General features: G+C 44.1%; 1 protein-coding gene across 3 annotated transcripts; it reads left to right on the top strand.

Moving 5' to 3' along the window:
- LOC125523914 (uncharacterized) lies at positions 1-3,942 on the top strand. 3 transcript variants are annotated; one of them, XM_048688981.2, is made up of 5 exons: positions 1-979; positions 1,104-1,933; positions 2,154-2,355; positions 2,455-3,620; positions 3,713-3,942. In XM_048688981.2, exons 1-4 carry the CDS (start codon positions 788-790, stop codon positions 3,616-3,618), a joined length of 2,388 nt encoding a protein of 795 aa, XP_048544938.2. In that variant the 5' UTR covers positions 1-787; the 3' UTR covers positions 3,619-3,620; positions 3,713-3,942. The 3 variants fall into 3 exon arrangements, with proteins under 3 accessions (XP_048544938.2, XP_048544937.2, XP_087391803.1); XM_048688980.2 differs by having other exon boundaries at positions 2,025-2,355; XM_087535677.1 differs by lacking the exon at positions 1-979 and having other exon boundaries at positions 1,667-1,933; positions 2,009-2,355.
- The last annotated feature ends 15,247 nt before the right edge of the window (positions 3,943-19,189 follow it).

Genomic DNA, 19,189 nt, shown 5'->3' with positions numbered 1-19,189 from the left:
AATCACTCTAGCGTCCTTGGATAGCCATCTCCCTTGCCAAGGCTCCATCCGTGTTTATGCTTGTTCCCATATCATTATGGATCCAACGAAGAAACAACTGAGGCTACAGGTGCAGCGCCACCCTGTGTTCCTTGCACTGTACGCATATCCAATACGGCTGCATCCAACGCGCTCACCTCGAGCACCGTAGTCTCTGCGCCCCACTCGACCGTGGCTACCATCCTATGATGCAGGTTCGATTTTGCCCCGGCGTTGCTCGTCAGGCTTGGCGTGTGCACGGCCAGTGGCGGACCCACCATTGGGGCGAGCTGGGGCGGCCGCCCCGGGTCGCCGGCGGCGGAGGATCGACCCCTACCTACCTATCTTCCTCCGGCGGCGGAGAAAACCAGCGGGTGCAGCGTCTCTGTTCGTGCGGCAGCCAGCGAGCGAAGGGATAAGAGGAAAGCAGAGAGATGTAGGCCGGTTCGCCAGTGGACTGGGCTATTTTCTACAGGCCCAAAATAAAACGTCTGTTAGATCTGCTGACTAGTCCTCGATCCAGAAATCCAATCCACCGTTCCCCTCCCTCTGCACGACCTAGACGACCTGCTGCTTGCTGCTGCGGTGCTGCGCCGTCGCCAGAGCCCAGAGGCCAGGGGTTCCCGGGCGCGAGGGGCGGCTCCTTCATCTTCTCGCTCCTGCATCGGCGAGGGAGGGGGCTGATACTGCGGCTGTGTGGGGCGGTGCTGGTGCTGGAGCCTGGAGGTCGGGCCAGCGGCGAGGGGCGGCAGTGGGGGCTGTGCCGGTGATGGATTTCAGCGAAGAGATGGACTCCGGCGAAGAGGTGGATTGGATAGGCATAGCTGCTGCTGTCGAACTCGAAGAAGTTGAGGCTGAGGCTGCTGCTGTCAAATATGCGGCGGCTGTGGCAGAGGCAGCAGCTTCGGCGGCCAGAGCCAAACGGAAGCGAGAGCGACCACATGACTCCGACGACCGGCAGGTATCCTCTTCTAGTCTTCTTATATCCGCTTCCTTTGATATGTTAGTTGGAAACTTGGAATGTTGAATAGCAGATAGCAGTAATAGGACACTCGGTTTTGATATGGTGCCATTTGATGTTGTAGGGCATTCCTCCGGCATTTAATTTAGCTGATGTGGATCCTGATCCTGGCACACGTAAGCAAATTGAAGAGTATGCAACTCCAGAAATTAGAGATGAAATGAGAAGGGCATATTTGTCGAAAGGTGTTGGACGTTTGTATGGTCATGATTTTCCTCGGACTCTTTTTGGGAAAGATTGGCGGAACTTCAAAGAAGCATGGTATAAAGATTATGATTGGCTAGAGTATAGTAAAGAGACAAAATCTGCCTATTGTTTCCATTGTTTTCTTTTCAAGCCTCCAAGCATTGGTGACAAGTTTGGCCATGATGTCTTCACTAAGAAAGGGTTCAAAAATTGGAAGAAGGCAGTGGAAATATTCAATGCTCATGTAGGTGGACCAAACAGCGCTCACAACAATGCTAGAAGACGGTGTGAAGATTTCAAAAACCAAAAGCAAAGTGTGTCATATGCAATGACTTCTCATACTGAGAAATCACATATTGAATATGAAGAGCGTTTGAGGGCTGTTGTAGGTGTGGTAAGGTTTCTTGTCTCTCAAGGCCTAGCTTTTCGTGGGCACGATGAGACTACCACTTCCATGAACAAGGGTAATTTCCTTGAGATGTTGGATTGGTATGCAGAAAGGTGCAAAGATGTAGCCGATGTGGTCCATAAAAATGCTCCTGGCAATCATCAATTGACTTGTCATAAAATCCAAAAACAAATAGTACAAGCATGTGCCGAAGTGACTACAAAAGTGATAATGACTGAGCTTGGTGATAGTAATTTCTCTCTACTTGTTGATGAGTCTCGTGATGTATCGGTTAGAGAGCAAATGGCTGTGATTGTGAGGTTAGTTATTTGTCATGATTGTTCTAATTCTGAATGTACCTACTCTACCCTCACATGCTTGTTCTAATTTTATAGTTTGTTTTGCTTGAAGGTTTGCGAACCAAAAAGGGGAGTCTTTGGAAAGATTGCTTGGTGTTAAACATGTTCTTGATACTACATCCGCTTCTTTGAAAAGATCTTTGGACGCAATGTTTGTTAAACATAATTTATCCATGTCTAGATTGAGAGGACAAGGATATGATGGGGCCTCAAATATGCGTGGAGAACTTAATGGTTTGAAGAAATTGGTGCTAGATGTCAATCCGTATGCTTTTTATGTGCATTGTTTTGCCCACCAACTTCAATTGGTAGTTGTTGCTGTTGTCAAGGGAGTCCTAGCTGTTAGTGATTTCTTTGGACATACAAATAAGATTGTCAACATGGTTAGTACTTTTTATTTCTTATAGCTTATGGATTTGCAAATCCAAATAGTATATATCTAGCCATTATAAAATTCTAATGCACTTACTCTTTTCTTGTAGGTAAGTGCCTTGTGTAAAAGAAAAGATGCATTGTTGCAGAAGCATCATGACAACCTGGTTTTACAGTTAGAGCATGGGGAGATTTTGTCAGGAAAAGGCGAGCATCAAGAGACAAGTTTAGCAAGACCCGGTGATACACGATGGGGGTCACACCACAAGACTCTAATCCGGATATATCAAATGTGGGATTCCGTGGTTGAAGTGCTACATGGTATTTCTCTTGATGGAGCAGATGCTGATGATAGAGGTTTGGCTTCTGGCTTTATGATAAACATGGAAACATTTGAATTTGTTCTTATCTTGCATTTGATGCTTCGAGTGCTTGGTTTAACCAATGATTTGTCACAAGCATTGCAACAAAAAGATCAGAATATAGTCTGTGCTATGAATATGATTGTGTCAGTGAAAAGTCTATTACAAAAGTTGAGAGATGATGGATGGGAGCCTTTCTTAATATCTACTACTAACTTTTGTGCTGCAAGAAATATAATAGTGCCCAATATAGATGATAACATTTCAGCAAGGGGTTACCCAAGAAGATCACGCAAAATGGTTACTTGTCTCCATCATTACAAGGTAACTATATTCAATGAGGTGTTGGATAGAAACATAGTTGAGATGAATAATCGATTTAGTGAAACTTCTACACGCTTGTTGAAGTGCATTGCTTGCCTTGATCCTAGAGACTCATTTAGCAACTTTGATCATGATAAGCTAGTTGAGCTTGCAAATATTTACTCAATTGATTTCTCTTCACAAGAGCTCTATCTGTTGACTGATCAACTCAACATATATATTGATGTGATGAAAAGAAGTACTGAATTCTTGGCTTGCGATAGTTTGAGTTCTCTTGCTCTCAAGTTGGTTCAGAGTAGCCAACATCTGGTATTCCCATTGGTTTATCGGCTCATCAGACTTGCATTGACATTACCGGTGGCAACTGCATCAGTTGAGAGGGTTTTCTCAGCCATGAATATTATAAAGACTGATCTTCGAAACAAGATGGGTGATGATTGGCTTAATGATTTGATGGTTTGCTTTGTTGAGCGCGAGATATTTGCTAAAATTAGTGATAAAGAGATTATGGTTCATTTTCATGCCTTGAAGAACCGTCGAGGTCATCTACCTCTACAACCTCGTGTTCAGTATGCAATTACGTCTTAAAGGTATACTACCACCCAGTTACCATCAGATGTGTGTCTATATCAAAATATACAACTCTCATCACACTTGTGCTAATGCATTCTTTATTTTGTAGGTCTCATTTGGAAATAGGAATTATGGGATCATATTGTGGCATAACTGAGCATTTCAAGCGGCAAGAGTCCATGTGAGCAGTCAGGCGGCCTCGGCGACTTTTAACAGTGTACTAGTTTTAAATAGTCTTTTCATCCTTTTGCTGTTGAATGCTATGAGTTCTGGTTGAATATAGCTGCATTTGTAGTGAAAAAAATTTAAACATTAAATGTTCACCCCGGCTAACTTCAATTCCTGGGTCCGCCACTGTGCACGGCGACAAGGAGCCTCTATCTCGCTGGGCGGCTGACTGTAGTCTGTTATTGCCTTGCCGCCGTCCATCTCCGCCTTATCACCATGGTCATGGCACTACGAGCAGGAAGGAGCCCTGAAGAATGGAGTAGCTCTCGGCGTCGCATTCGTCATCGTCAAGCTCCCATCAACCCAGTGGCGTCCGTTGCAACTCCATCGATAAACAAACCACGATCCAACGCATGGCATTGTGGTTGCTACCTCTCTCCCGATACCTATCACTCCCATGTCCCATCCAACGGATAGACCGCCGAGATAGCGAGCAGAAACGTGAGAAAAAAGAACAACAAACCTACCATTATCACTAGTTCTTTCAGCGCTGGGAAATTACCATGCAAAAAAGACACGGGGGAGGGGGCGGGGGACGGCATGGAGAGAACGGATCACGTACAATGTTAGGTGGGGCGAATTATTCCTTAGTAGGTGTGCTTTATTTCTTAAAACATGTGAAGACTTTTTCCAATTACATATTTCCGTTTTAATCACATGGAAATTTTGTAAATTACATAAACATTTTCTTAAAATATGTGAACATATTTTTAAATGCGTGTGTTTAGAAGCACAAGCATCTTTTATTATGCGTGCATATTTTGAATTGTCCTATTATTAAATTGGTTATTTTTAAATGAGCAAGATAAAGGTACATGTTGATATTTTTGAATAATGACAAAAATAATTTTACCTATTTTCCAATGGGCCACCCTAATTGTGGCCCATTCAGCTCCAGATGCTTGACTTAACAAGAAATGTCATTTTGCTAAAAAAACAAGAAAATGTGATGTTTGATGCTAACTTCCACCCCCCCCCCCCTTCCCAATGTGGTTATGGTTTTAAAATACTCTTCACTATTATTATGTGATAGCCTACATGAAAATATTTTCATTATATCTGCGTTGTCATTTGCCACTTCACACATACTTCTTATTATTTCATTTTACTTGAAAAATCTTAAAGAAAGGTGCACAAATTTATTAAAAACACACCCAAAAAAACAGTGTGTAAAATCACACACTCGTAGAACAACTTCTCTCTTAGATTATCTGCAGTTGCCGTCACCCAAATTAAGGCTCACACAGTCTTCTTCGTAAGGATGGGAAACATTGTGCTCACTCACATCCATGAAAAATCTGGCATTTTGCTTGTTTCAAATCTCTCAATAGGCAAGGATCACCAGGGTTGCAAGAGTGTTCTTATGATATGCGTCGTCAGGTATCGCGCTTGAGCAGTTGCATAGACGTGATGGCAACTAGTTTAGTTCAAAATAATTTTCTCAAATAACATAGAAATAAAATTCATAGCTGCTGTTAGTGTTTTGGCTAGCATTGCTACTCCGCGAAGGAAATCATAGCTGGAGTCTCTATTTAGGGACTGAACAATAAAATTCCATCTAAGTGGAAATTGTGAACATAGCTCAATAACGCGTGGGACGTTGAGCCCAGTAGCAAAGGCCGGTGCCCCAACCCGTCGACGACAGTCAATAAGCACCTAACCAATTGGGGATTAAGAACACTTGTCCTCGCCAACCTTGACCTTTCCATGGCGTGTCCAATGAATGTTGCATTCCATGGAACAACTGCTGCCTGCTACGGGCTTATTGGATCTGCAACTCCGCGAAAACTATGAAGGACTGCGACCTCACAACCAACTGAAATCTCGCTCAAAAAAATATGTTATCAGTCACAGCCTGACTAATGATGGACGCTGCTGCTGTCTTCTTTTGCTCGTATGTACATTCATCTACGTCATGTGTATAACTGATACACTTACGACCAGTGGATGCTTATGAATACACATATATTGACTGACACATATGGATGTATGACATGCTGAACGAACACATATTACTATTGGCACGCCTATGTAACTGGTAAAGGCTGGAGATACTACTATGGTTGTGTGTACTAGAGTTTCAGCTGAGCAACAGCATCATGGCCCAACAGTTGTGATGCACAAGCGCGTGTGTGGAGTGTGGACGTACGCCTTTTTCTTTCCAGTGATGTTGCAGTTTGGATGCATGAGGCCTCTTGAGCAATCACTTGGGCACTTTAATTTGCATACCCCTCTTGAATTGTATTCTTGGTTACAAGCATGCTCATGCATCCAACAACGAATTTGTCCTATATCCATCAAAAAAGAAAGGTATAAACTGCAGAGGTGAAAAAACCAGAGAATCTTACCATGTTTTAACTGGTCACTGATACTAATGCATCTATGCTTAGCACATTTCTGATTATGCTTACTAAAAGTGAGAGGTGTAACTAACAACCTACTTCTGAAAGGGATGTACAGATGGTCATTTCCACTGATATGCCCATAAAAAGGGCTTGTTACTTTCAGTCCTACCGATCTTTGCAGTTGCGGAAGTAATGACTGTCCCTGCATTTCCTTCATCTGAACCATCTTGCCTTTTCAACTTGCAAGTGAATGATACCCACGGGCATCCTATGCTACATGAAAGGGATATGGGCTGGTGAAGTACTAGCAAGTATGAAACAGAGTGACATCTTGCAAAGCTTCTACCAAAGCGAGCTTAGAATAGAGACGATGATCATGAAAAAAGAGACAATGATCATGAGAAACAGACTACAAGCTGAGAGGATGTGATGCAGCGTGATGTTAGGCCAAGAAATTGACCTCTCCCACAAGCTTATAATTCTAGTGTCCAACACAAATTTTAAAGATAATGAGTTCTGAACACAATTTCAATTCTTATTTTCTTCCCGTTACCTTTACATCTTAACGCGTTTGACCATGTCAGCCTACCAGGCATTCAACATATCACTACGAGCTGGGGTATTTTTCTAACCTAACTTAGGCGACTTGTCATGTTCATGCGGTCATCTTCAGCTAAATGTAATTCATGCTAAATGAGAGAGTAATTCATGCTAGGAAGAGAAAATTTCGAACTTTCACTAGACCTCTCTGATTGGACTCTAGATATGTACCCAATGAGAGAGTAAGAAGTTAGCCCCTTTACGGAAGATATTGCTAGCAGAGCAGCAATATAATTGTGCCAGCAAAGCCTATAACTGAATGTGTTAATTAAAGTCTGGTATAAAAGAGTCTCAAATATCTTTGTATTTCCAAATAGAGGGTTGCTCATCATGGCATTGAACTGGCGTGCATTTGGATATTGTTTGCCCGTATTAAGGACGGACCGCATGCACGTTTCTAAACATCACAAGACCATTTACTCATTGCAAAGTACATGCATTATTTCTCGAATATGAAAGTACATGCATTATTGGTCGACGACGTGGTATCTCTAATATAATTGGTGTGCATTTCATCTTGTTTTCTTATGAACATTTCATCCTGTTGTTATACACATCCAATGGAACTCGTTACAACTCCATCTATCAATAAACCACGACCAACCTCATGGCAATGCTGGCATTGTCGTTGCTACCTCTCTCCCGATGCCTATTACTCCCATCCAATGGTAGACCGTCGAGATAGCGAGCGGAAACGTGAGAGAGATGAACAACAAACCTACCATTATCACTAACTCTTTCAACGCTGGGAAATTAACATGCAAAAAAAGACACAGGGGAGGGGGGGGGGGGGGGGGGGGGGACTATAAATATCTAGGTGTAGCTGTACTTGAAAATGTTTGTAATGAAGTTTAGAGATTTGACGGCATGGAGAGAATGGATCACGTACAATGTTAGGTGGGGCGAATTATTCCAATTGTAGTTCAGAATATGAGTAGTTTTAAACTACAACTTTAAATATCCTTAGTAGGCGTGCTTCATTTATTATAATCGACAAACATTTCCTAAAACATGTGAACACTTTATTCAGTTACATAAATAATTTTTATAAACAGGAGAACACCTTTTTAATCAGATGAAAATATTGTAAATTACATAAACATTTTCTTAAAATATGTAAACACATTTTAAATACACGTGTTTAGAAGTACTTTGGCTAGCATTGGTAACCCGCGAAGGAAATTCATAGCTGGAATCTCCATTTAGGGACTGAAGAATAAAATTCCATCGAAGTACAAATTGTGAACATAGCTCAACAACGCCCAGCAGCAAAGGCTGGCGCCCCAACACGTCGACGACAGTCAACAAGCACCTAACCAATTGGGGATTAAGAACACTTGTCCTCGCCAACCTTGACCTTTCCATGGCGTGTCCAATGAATGTTGCATTCCATGGAACAACTGCTGCCTGCTACGGGCTTATTGGATCTGCAACTCAGCAAAAACTATGAAGGACTGCGACCTCACAACCAACTGAAATCTCTCTCAAAAAAATATGTCATCAGTTACAGCCTGACTAATAATGGACGCTGCTGCTGTGTTCTTTTGCTCGTATGTAGTTAATCGCATGCAATACATCTAGTATTCCTCCAAATTTAAGATCTAGGAGGCTACTTGTTGCTTTAGGGGCATGGAGAACCGCGGGGCGACTCGCGGGGCGCCTCGGAGGGCGACCTCCGCCGACGGGGATGGCGGGTTGGGGGCCGGTTCTGGGCGCTGTTGGACGGCGCCGGGGATGCGGAAGACGACGACGGTGACTCGGACGGCGAGGAACCGCCGGCGGGATCACCAACGCCGTCAGACGCGATCTGCGAGGCGTTCAGGGTTGGGTCCGAAGACGAGGTGGCATTGCTCGTGGACTTGGCAATCCCTCCAGACGATCCGGCGAGGTTGGGTCTGCGGGAGGAGGATAAGGTCGAGATCATCCGGCGAGTCGTCCATCGGCGTACGGCGGCAACAGCAATTCGTCCTTGGTGCGGTCCTTTCACTACTAGGAAAAAGCTTATAAGCAAACGCTTACTAGTAGCAAGGGTTTACAACCCTCGTTACTGCTACTTACTAGTAGCGCGGGTTTTTACCCCTCGCTACTACTAAGTTGATAGTAGTAGCGCATGTTTTTAACCCTCGCTACTACTAAGCGGTCTCTACCGTGCCCCCCGGGACATGCCATAGTAGTAGCGAGGGGTATAAACCCGCGCTACTACTATCAACATAGTAGTAGCGAGAAGTATAAACCCGTGCTACTACTAAGTTGATAGTAGTAGCGTGGTTTTATACCCCTCGCTACTACTAAGTACTCCCTCTGTCCCAAATTTCTTGTCTTAGATTTTTCCAGATACGGATGTATCTAATACTAAAATGTGACTTGATACATCCGTATCTAGACAAATCTAAGACAAAATTCTTGGAACGGAGGGAGTACGAGGTAGGTGAAGTCCCCATATCCTCGGTCGAATCCCTTCTCTCTCCCTCACTCTCCCCCCTCTCTTCATAGGCTTTCCCATGGTGCTTCACACCTCCTCCTCCATGGCACCCAACGAGTTCACCTCCTCGCGTCGCGTGCCTCCTCCTCCATGGCGCCAAAAGAGGGAGGCCGCCTCGTGCCGTCGGCGTCCCGGAGCTCGCCGGTCTTCCCCGCATCTCCATGCCACCACGTCGAACCACCTCACCACCGGTGACGAGCCCAGGTGCGCCCTCCATCCTATTCCTTTCTTCCTTGTTTCTCTTTTTCCCTCTCCATGTCCCTCCGATTTTACTCACCTCCCATGTCCATGCTTGCGTAGGTCGTCAACATGGCCAACGAGGAGCTCTCTGCCTTGGCCGTGAAGAGGACCCTCACACCGTCGTCCTGCTCTCCTCTGCACTGGATCCGATCCCTCTACAATAGCCGTTGCTGGATCTGGTCTCTGTTGCCCGTCCGCACCTCCGCAACCCTTGTCGTCGCTGGATCGAACCATTGACAACACGCACGGGGTCGATATTTTTTTTGGTTTTTGAAATTAATAGTAGTAGCGCGGGTCACAGACATGCGCTACAGATAGTTAGTAGTAGCACGTGTCGAACCCATGCTACTACTAACACACGTACTAGTAGCGCGGGATGCACCGCGCTACTACTACTAGTTAGCTGTAGCGCCGTAGTAGTAGCGCAGACACCCGCGCTACTACTAGCTTTTAACCCGCGCTACTACTAGGCTTTTTCCTAGTAGTGTTTACCTAAGGTGAGTCTTCCGAAACTTACATTGTCAGATTATTTCGAGGCGGGAGCTTGGAAACTGGTTCAGAGAAAGAAGAAGAGGCGGCCTGCGGCGGTGGTGGCGTCGGCGCCGGCGGCCGGCTGAGATCCGCGAAGTGCGGATCCAGCGTTTGAAATTTTTGCTCGGCCAAGATAGGCTGGATGTGGATACGGCGTCTGTTGGCCGGAGTGCTGATGGGCATTCAGCCCAAAACGCGCTGAAACCGAGTGGGCCGGGGTTAGCTGGGTATGAGGCCCAGGCTAAACTGGACTCCATCTCTGATGTGTACATCGACCCATGCATGTTGCTGCTCGATCGTCGTACTCGTTGTTCTTCGCCGCCGTCCCCTAGGGTTTCCGGTCATTGCATGGTGTCAGGCTTCCCTGCGTGTGGACCGGGTCACGCCGCTCGGATCCCCCTCCCCCCTAGCGGCCATGGTTGGGCGTGGAGGTAGTGGTCCGCCGGGACCGAGGCCTCCGGTGCCTGCGCCGACCACTGCGGATCACTGCGGTGGTTCACGGGGCCTTCGGCTGCTGGCGCCTGGGCCGGTCGTTCTGTGATAACCCACAAGTATAGGGCATCAATTGTAGCCTCTTTCGATAAGTAAGAGTGTCGAACCCAACGAGGAGCTAAAGGTAGAACAAATATTCCCTCAAGTTCAGCCACCGACACAACTCTACGCACGCTTAACGTTCGCTTTACCTAGAACAAGTATGAAACTAGAAGTACTTTGTAGGTGTTTTCGGATAGGTTTGCATGATAATAAAGAGCACGTAAATAAAAAGTAGGGGATGTTTAGATAAAGACACAATAAATTAAATATAGCGAGTGTGGAAAAGTGGTGGTAGGAGTTGTGAAATTGTCCCTAAGCAATTGACTACTTTACTAGACTGATAGCAAGTTTTATGTGGGAGAGGCCACTGCTAGCATGTCATCCCTGACTTGGAATTCTATGCACTTATGATTGGAACTATTAGCAAGCATCCGCAACTAATAACGTTCATTAAGGTAAAACCAAACCATAGCATTAAGATATATTGGTCCCCCTTCAATCCTGTATGCATGAATTTCTATGCTAGGTTGAAGTATCTATCACTCTTGCCCTCCAATACATAGTCCTATCAACATACAACTAACCCTATGGTGTGATCCATGCACGCGCTCATATGATGGGCACCAAAGGACAGAAACATAACCACAAGCAAATTAAATCGATCATAGTAATTCACCAATCACCAATAGGACAACGAAAATCTACTCAGACATCATAGGATGGCAACACATCATTGGATAATAATATGAAGCATAAAGCACCATGTTCAAGTAGAGGGTACATCAGGTTGAGGGAGAGTGGACCGCTGTAGATAGAGGGGGAAGGTCATGGAGATGTTGGTGAAGATGGCAGAGGTGTTGGTGTAGATTGCAGTGATGATGCTGGCCCCCGGCGGCGTTCCGGCGCCACCGGAAGCGAGGGGGAGAGAGCCCCCCTCCTTCTTCTTCTTCCTTGACCTTCTCCCTAGATGGGAGAAGGGTTTCCCCTCTGGTCCATGGTCTCCATGACGTGGGAGGGGCGAGAGCCCCTCCGAGATTGGATCTGTCTCTCTCTGTTTCTACGCTCTCAGATTCTTCCCTTTCACCGTTTCTTATATTCTCGGAGATCGTAACTCCGATTGGGCTGAAATTTTAACACGATCTCTATCCGGATATTAGCTTTCTTGCGGCGAAAGAAGGGCATCAACTACCTTACGGGGGGGCCACGAGGGCCCAGGGCGCGCCTGACCCCCTAGGGCGCGCTCCCTGCCTCGTGGCCCCCTCGGGCATCGTCTCGCGTTGATTTTTCTTCCCAAAAATCACATACATTTCAAAAAAAATATCCATCAGTTTTTATCCCGTTTGGACTCCATTTGATATGGATTTACTGCGAAACAAAAAAAACATGCAACAAATAAGAACTGCCACTGGGCACTGGATCAATATGTTAGTCTCAAAAATAGTATAAAAAGTTGCCAATAGTACATGAAAGTTGAAGAATATTGGCATGGAACAATCAGAAATTATAGATACGACGGAGACGTATCAGCATCCCTAAGCTTAATTCCTGCTCGTCCTCGAGTAGGTAAATGAAAAAAAAAGATAATTTTTGATGTGGAATGCTACCTAGCATAATCTTGATCATGTAATCTAATCATGGCATGAATCTTAAGACACGAGTGATTCAAAGAAATAGTATATCATTTGACATTAAGATAATAATACTTCAAGCATACTAATAAAGCAATCATGTATTTTCAAAATAACATGGCCAAAGAAAGTTATCCCTACAAAATCATATAGTCTGGCTATGCTCCATCTTCACCACACAAAATATTCAAATCATGCACAACCCCGATGACAAGCCAAGCAATTGTTTCATACTTTTGATGTTCTCAAACCTTTTCAACTTTCGCGCAATACATGAGCGTGAGCCATGGATATAGCACTATAGGTGGAATAGAATATGATGGTGGAGGTTGTGTGGAGAAGACAAAAAGGGAGAAAGTCTCACATCGACGCGGCTAATCAACAGGCTATGGAGATGCCCATCAACTGATGTCAATGTGAGGAGTAGCGATTGCCATGCAACGGATGCACTAAGAGCTATAAGTGTATGAAAGCTCAGACTGGAAAGTAAGTGGGTGTGCATCCAACTTGCTTGCTCATGAAGACCTCGGGCATTTGAGGAAACCCATCATCGGAATATACAAGCCAAGTTCTATAATGAAAATTCCCACTAGTATATGAAAGTGATAACTCAAGAGACTCTCTATATGAAGAACATGGTGCTATTCTGAAGCACAAGTGTGGTAAAAGGATAGCAACATTGTCCCTTCTATCTTTTCTCTCATTTTTTTTTATTTTTTTCTCTTTTTTGGTGGGCTTCTTTGGCCTCTCTTTTTTGTGGGCTCCTTTGGCCTCTTTTATTTTTTTATAAAGTCCGGAGACTCATCCCAACTTTTGAGGGAATCATAGATTCCATCATCCTTGCCTCACATGGGACAATTCTCTAATAATGATGATCATCACACTTTTATTTACTTACAACTCAATATTACAACTCGATACTAGAACAAAATATGACTCTATATGAATGCCTCCGGCGGTGTACCGGGATGTGCAATGATCTAGCGTAGCAACGACATCAAAAAACAGACAAGCCATGAAAACATCATGCTAGCTATCTTAGGATCATGCAAAGCAATATGACAATGAATGCTCAAGTCATGTATATGATGATGATGGAAGTTGCATGGCAATATATCTCGGAATGGCTATGGAAATGCCATGATAGGTAGGTATGGTGGCTGTTTTGAGGAAGATATAAGGAGGCTTATGTGTGATAGAGCGTATCGTATCACGGGGTTTGGATTCACCGGCGAAGTTTGCACCAACTCTCGAGGTGAGAAAGAGCAATGCACGGTACCGAAGAGGCTAGCAATGATGGAAGGGTGAGAGTGCGTATAATCCATGGACTCAACATTAGTCATAAAGAACTCACAAACTTATTGTAAAAATCGATTAGTCGTCGAAACAAAGTACTACGCGCATGCTCCTAGGGGGATAGATTGGTAGGAAAAGACCATCGCTCGTCCCCGACCGCCACTCATAAGGAAGACAATCAATAAATAAATCATGCTCCGACTTCATCACATAACGGTTCACCATACGTGCATGCTACGGGAATCACAAACTTCAACACAAGTATTTCTACAATCCACAACTACCCACTAGCATGACTCTAATATCACCATCTTTATATTACAAAACTATTGCAAGGAATCAAACATATCATATTCAGTGATCTACAGGTTTTATATAGGATTTTATGACTAACCATGTGAATGACCAATTCCTGTCATCTCTCTAAATAGATATAAGTGAAGCAAGAGAGTTTAATTCTTTCTACAAAAGATATGCCCACGCTCTAACAAATATAAGTGAAGCAAAACAGCATTCTACAAATGGCGGTTTTCTATGTGAACAGAAACAGGCAATCCAAACTTCAAATTATATAAACGAAGCACATGAAGCATTCTATAAAGCCATACTCAAAAGATATAAGTGAAGTGCAATGAGCATTCTATAAATCAACCAAGGACTATCTCATAACAGCATGGTGCATAAAAGAAAAGTGAAAACTAAATGCAAAAGACACTCCAAGATTGCACATATCGCATGAAGGAAACGAATGTGAAAACATACCGATACTTGTTGAAGAAAGATGGGATGCCTTCCGGGGCATCCCCAAGCTTAGACGCTTGAGTCTCCTTGAATATTTACTTGGGGTGCCTCGGGCATCCCCAAGCTTGATCTCTTGCCTCTCTTCCTTCTTCTCACATCGAGATCTCCTCGATCTTCGAACACTTCATCCACACAAAACTCAACAGAAAGCTCGGTAAGATCCGTTAGTATAATAAATTAAATCACTACTCTAAGTACTGTTGCAAACCAATTCATATTTTGTTTTTTCATTGTATCTACTGTAATAACACTTTTCCATGGATTAATCCACTGATATAAATCGATAGTTTCATCAAAACAAGCAAACTATGCATCAAAAACAGAATCTGTCTAAAACAAAATAGTCTATAATTATCTAAACATTCACCATACCTATGGTACTCCAAAAATTCTACCAAAATTAGTAAAAATAAACAATTTTTATAGAAAGACAGTGCAAAAAGTTTCAGAACCATTTGAGGTTCCAGCAAAAAAATGTAAAATCGCGTGCTACAGCCAAAGTTTCTGTCGTGCACCGTACAAACCAACAAGAATCTAAAACAACCTAAAGGCAAACCTTGGCACATTATTTTTATAATACAATGGAATTTTACAAGGGGATAATTATTTTTGTTGAAAAGTTTCTGTAATCAAGATTCACAAAGTTTCCGTGAGCACGAACAAAGTTCAAGGAGCTCCCCCCTTCAACCAATCTTGTCTCTCTCACTTTCACTTTCCTTTTTGAAAAAGTTTTGGGTTCCCCTCTTTATTTTTTTTGTTTTTAAACTTTATAAAGCACACAACATAAATAAATGACTCTCTAAAACTTCTGGGTTGTCTCCCTAGCAGCACTTTCTTTAAAGCCATTAAGCTAGGCATATAGTGCTCAAGTAATGGATCCACCCGGATCCCAAGGTATATCAAAGCCAATTTTAATTAACAATGATTTGGCATTTAGTAGTGAGCACAAGGTAACATATATCATGCAACAACGAAGTCTAACTCTCTTCCTATGCATAGGCATGTCATAAAAGAACAATTCATGCAACATAGTAAAGGCCAATGCATAGTATAAACAGTTTCTTGCAATTTTTTCGTGTTGGAAACATAAAGGGGAGGAGATGTAGTTCCTCTGTCATAATAATTGCAAGTAGGAGCAGCAAGCACATGCATATTATATCTATCAAAATCATCATGTGTAGTAGTAAAACGCAAACCATCAATATAATCCTTAATAAGGGTAAACTTCTCCGATATAGTGTAGTTGGGAGAATTCAAAAAGATAATAGGACTATCATGTGTGGGTGCAATAGCAACAATTTCATGTTTAACATAAGGAACTATAGCAAGTTCATCTCCATAAGAATAATTCATATTGACATCTTGGCCACAAGCATAGAAAACATCATCAAAATGGGACATTTCAAGAGAATCAACGGGATCATAGCAGTCATCATAGCAGTCATCCTTTGGTAAGCACGAAGGGAAATTAAACAACGTAATGGTTGAAGAGTTACTCTCATTAGAAGGTGGGCATGGGTGATCAATCCGCTCTTCCTCCTATTGTTCTTTGCTCTCCTCCTCATCTTTTTCATCCAATGAGCTCACAATGTCATTAATTTCTTCTTCCATAGACTCCTGCAAAATATTAGTCTCTTCTTGGACACCAGAGACTTTCTCAATAAACGCATCAATATTGGCATTGTATTCATAATTCTCATAGAAATATTTAAGGATAGCTAAATTTGCAGGTCTATAAACTGCATCATCAAAATTTTCACACTCTTTAAACAAAGATTCAATTTCATAAGCACCCATAAAAGCAACAAATTCTTCTATTTGTTCCTCATCATAGTAATCATATATACCATTAGCATAAGAAGCCAAGGTTTTATCAGCATTAAATTTGCATGAAAAGGGGAGGTGTGGAGCCTTCATCCTAGAGCAACAGGTATAATCATATCTCAAGCAAAGTTCCCGAGCATACCAATGCAACATATGAATTTGATCCCATAATAGTTTCCCTTTTTGAGTCAAGCGATAATACCTAAAGTATTCACGTTGATCCAACGTGTCTCCCATTACATAATTGAATGGGGTTTTCTCAGGATTATCAAAGTAGTACATAATATTTTTCACATAACCAACATCGAGGGTTTTAGGAGGTTCCCCATCTCCATGAGTAGTAGGTACACCTAATTTTTTTGGTATTGCGTGTTCCATATCATAACTAAAGCTAGAGAACAACTTAAAACAATAAATAAAAATTACTTAGTGATAAAGCAAACAATCACACACGAGAATAATCACCCCACGCTATGGCTCCCCGACAACGGCGCCAGAAAAAGGTCTTGATAACCCACAAGTATAGGGGACCAATTGTAGCCTCTTTAGATAAGTAAGAGTGTCGAACCCAACGAGGAGCTAAAGGTAGAACAAATATTCCCTCAAGTTCTATCGACCACCGATACAACTCTACGCACGCTTGACGTTCGCTTTACCTAGAACAAGTCTGAAACTAGAAGTACTTTCTAGGTGTTTTCGGAAAGGCTTGGAAGGAAGTAAAGAGCACGAAAATAAAATTAGGGGTTGTTAAGGTAAAGAAGCAACTAAAGTAAATATAGCGAGTGTGGAAAAGTGGTGGTAGGAGTTGCGAAATTGTCCCTAAGCAATTGACTACTTTACTAGACCGATAGCAAGTATTATGTGGGAGAGGCCATTGCTAGCACGTCATCCCTGACTTGGAATTCTATGCACTTATGATTGGAACTATTAGCAAGAATCCGCAACTACGAACGTTAATTAAGGTAAAACCCAACCACAACATTAAGATAAATTGGTCCTCCTTCAATCCCGTATGCATCAATTTCTATGCTAGGTTGAAGCTTCTGTCACTCTTGCCCTCCAATACATAGTCCTATCAACATACAACTAACCCTATGGTGTGATCCACACGCGCGCTCATATGATGGGCACCAAAGGGCAGCAACATAACCACAAGCAAATTAAATCAATCATAGTAATTCACCAATCACCGATAGGACAACGAAAATCTACTCAGACATCATAGGATGGCAACACATCATTGGATAATAATATGAAGCATAAAGCACCATGTTCAAGTAGAGGTTACAACGGTTGAGGGAGAGTGGACCTCTGTAGATAGAGGGGGGAAGGTGATGGAGATGTTGGTGAAGATGGCGGAGGTGTTGGTGTAGATTGCGGTGATGATGATGGCCCCCGTCGGCGTTCCGGCGCCATCGGAAGCAAGGGGGAGAGAGCCCCCCTCTTTCTTCTTCTTCCTTGACCTTCTTCCTAGATGGGAGAAGGGTTTCCCCTCTAGTCCATGGTCTCCATGGCATGGGAGGGGCGAGAGACCCTCCGAGATTGGATCTGTCTCTCTGTCTCTCTCTGTTTCTGCACTCTCAGATTCTGCCCTTTCACCGTTTCTTATATTCCCGGAGATCCGTAACTCCGATTGGGCTTAAATTTTTAACACCATCTCTATCCGGATATTAGCTTTCTTGCGGCGAAAGAAGGGCATCAACCGCGTTATGAGGTGTCCATGAGGGCCCAGGGCACGCCTGACCCCCTGGGGGCGCCCCCTGCCTCGTGGCCCCCCTCGGGCATTGTATCGTGTTGATTTTTCTTCCCAAAAATCACATATATTCCAAAAAAATCTCCGTCAGTTTTTATCCCGTTTGGACTCTGTTTGATATGGATTTACTGCGAAACAAAAAAAACATGCAACAAACAGGAACTGGCACTGGGCACTGGATCAATATGTTAGTCCCAAAAATAGTATAAAAAGTTGCCAAAAGTATATGAAAGTTGTAGAATATTGGCATGGAACAATCAAAAATTATAGATACGATGGAGACGTATCATTGTGGCGCCCGCGTCAGCCTCTGCGGGTCGCGGCATGGGAGCACAGGGGCCTACGCCGTCGGCGCTCGGGGCCGTCGTGGCGGAGCCTCGGCAGCAGCCACGGGCGAGCGTGCAGCAACCACGGGCAGCGCTGCCACCGCACATCGTTGCGCAGTAGCCGCAGAAACGGATGGGGTTGGTGCAAACGACGCACGCGCCGCCGACTTAGAGTGTGGGGCTGCCTCCCGCGTCTTGGACTAGACCGCCGGCGCATGTGGGTATTGGTGTTGCGGGACATCTGCGCTTCCCGGCAAACCGCGGTGGTCGTGGACTGTCGCATGGACAATGGGGTGATGATGGTTATGACGCGTACAGTGATGGCCAGCATCGGGGCTCGATGGCGGCGGGCGGCGGGCGTGGATATGCATGGCAGAGTGATAGAACGACAGACCGGCCTTTTTACGGCCATCCGGGTGGCTTTGTTGAGGGGGCATCTGGCCTAGATTACCGGCAGAGAGGTGGGTACCGAGGTTTTCGTGGTGGTCGCGGTGGCAGGAACTGTTACCATCAGCCTCCACCGCCCGATGTTGTTGAGCCGGTGGCCTCCTCGGAGGTGGCTGTTTCCGGGCAGAAGCCGGAGTTGTCCGTTCAGGTAATGGACGCAGTGATGGCTCTGGCTCATGCTGAGGTGCCTCTGATTGAGCCCATGACGACGGGCACTGTCGGTACAACTGACAAGCCAGAGAGTGATAGAGCTTCCTAGTTGGCTCGCAAAAAGGAGATGTTTTGCTATCGTTGTGGAGACAAGGGTCATTTTATTGCCGAGTGCGTTACTGAGTTATGTGACACTTGCCTCAAACCAGCGCATGCTACGGGAGAGTGCCCGATATTGAGTGCACTGATGCCGAGTGTTACCATCTATGGAGTTTGCTGTGCCGATTTGATGTTCTTTGAGTCTCCTAGTGCGATGGAGATCCCAGAGGCACCTCAGAGAATGACCATGATGGAGATCTCAGGTTTGGTTACGATTCTTGGGGGCTCCATCGAAGCCGCTG

Source organism: Triticum urartu, chromosome 7A (genome assembly GCF_056163025.1).
Source record: "Triticum urartu cultivar PI428250 chromosome 7A, HENAU_Tu73, whole genome shotgun sequence".
Lineage (NCBI taxonomy): Eukaryota > Viridiplantae > Streptophyta > Magnoliopsida > Poales > Poaceae > Triticum > Triticum urartu.
The sequence above is the reverse complement of the archived record's forward strand: the minus strand, read 5'-3'. Positions and strand labels throughout refer to the sequence as shown.